Source organism: Cystoisospora suis (assembly GCF_002600585.1).
Source record: "Cystoisospora suis strain Wien I chromosome Unknown contig_404, whole genome shotgun sequence".
NCBI lineage: Eukaryota > Apicomplexa > Conoidasida > Eucoccidiorida > Sarcocystidae > Cystoisospora > Cystoisospora suis.
Window position 1 is genome coordinate 114,444 of NW_027153205.1, and position 681 is coordinate 115,124.

Below are 681 nucleotides of genomic sequence, written 5' to 3' on the forward strand. Positions count from 1 at the left end.
TTCATTGGGTTCACAGGAGTCAAGCGGGTTGCGTCCGGGTTACCCGTCATTTCCAGGTGAACCGAGAGCGGGTGGCATCGTGATGAAAAGCGGTCAGTACGGTCTGTCTTTCTCAACTGCTAGCTCTCCTGCTCAGCGCTTGCAATCGAGTGACCTTGTCGGGCACACTGCAACGCGACCTATTCCCATTGCGGAGTCTTCATCGCCGATTGCTGGGTCGTCACCGGACGTGTCGGGCGACATCTGCTCCGCAGTATCCGGGGGTGATGCTGACAAGAGTGAGCACCATCATGTCCATCCTGTACGAGTTTGCGGCGAGAAGAGTACAGGGCTGAGTGCATCTGAACCAGCAACAGACCCACAGGAACCGGACCAGCAAGTGTATTTGGACAGTGGGACGCGGCCCGGAGGTGTTGGACACCCAATGGCGTCTTCGTACGAACTCATAGAGGATCCCTGCTCTGAAGCACGAACTGTTTTGTCACAGCGTTGCGTTGCTCCTGTTGAAGGGTCTGTGTCGACCGTGGCAGAAGTGCAGCGTCGGGGCTACGAGCAGCATGGGCCTGCAGTCGCAAGAAACTTGCCCGCGGAAAGCGCAGCGTGTGCTCGTATGCGTACTTCAGGCAGCAGGAATGCTCAAGAGCGGATATCAGGTCAGCATGGAGGAAATCTATCCACTGC

General features: G+C 57.0%; 1 protein-coding gene across 1 annotated transcript in view; it reads left to right on the plus strand.

Moving 5' to 3' along the window:
* CSUI_001030 (uncharacterized protein) overlaps nucleotides 1-652 on the plus strand; it is a gene marked incomplete at its 3' end in the record, with an annotated part of 5,571 nt that extends 4,919 nt beyond the window's left edge. Inside the window, exon 2 of the mRNA XM_068061236.1 lies at nucleotides 57-652. Within this exon, the coding sequence (XP_067926799.1) occupies nucleotides 57-652 (596 nt within the window). The remainder of the gene's footprint in view (nucleotides 1-56) is intronic.
* Between the last annotated feature and the right edge of the window lie 29 nt (nucleotides 653-681).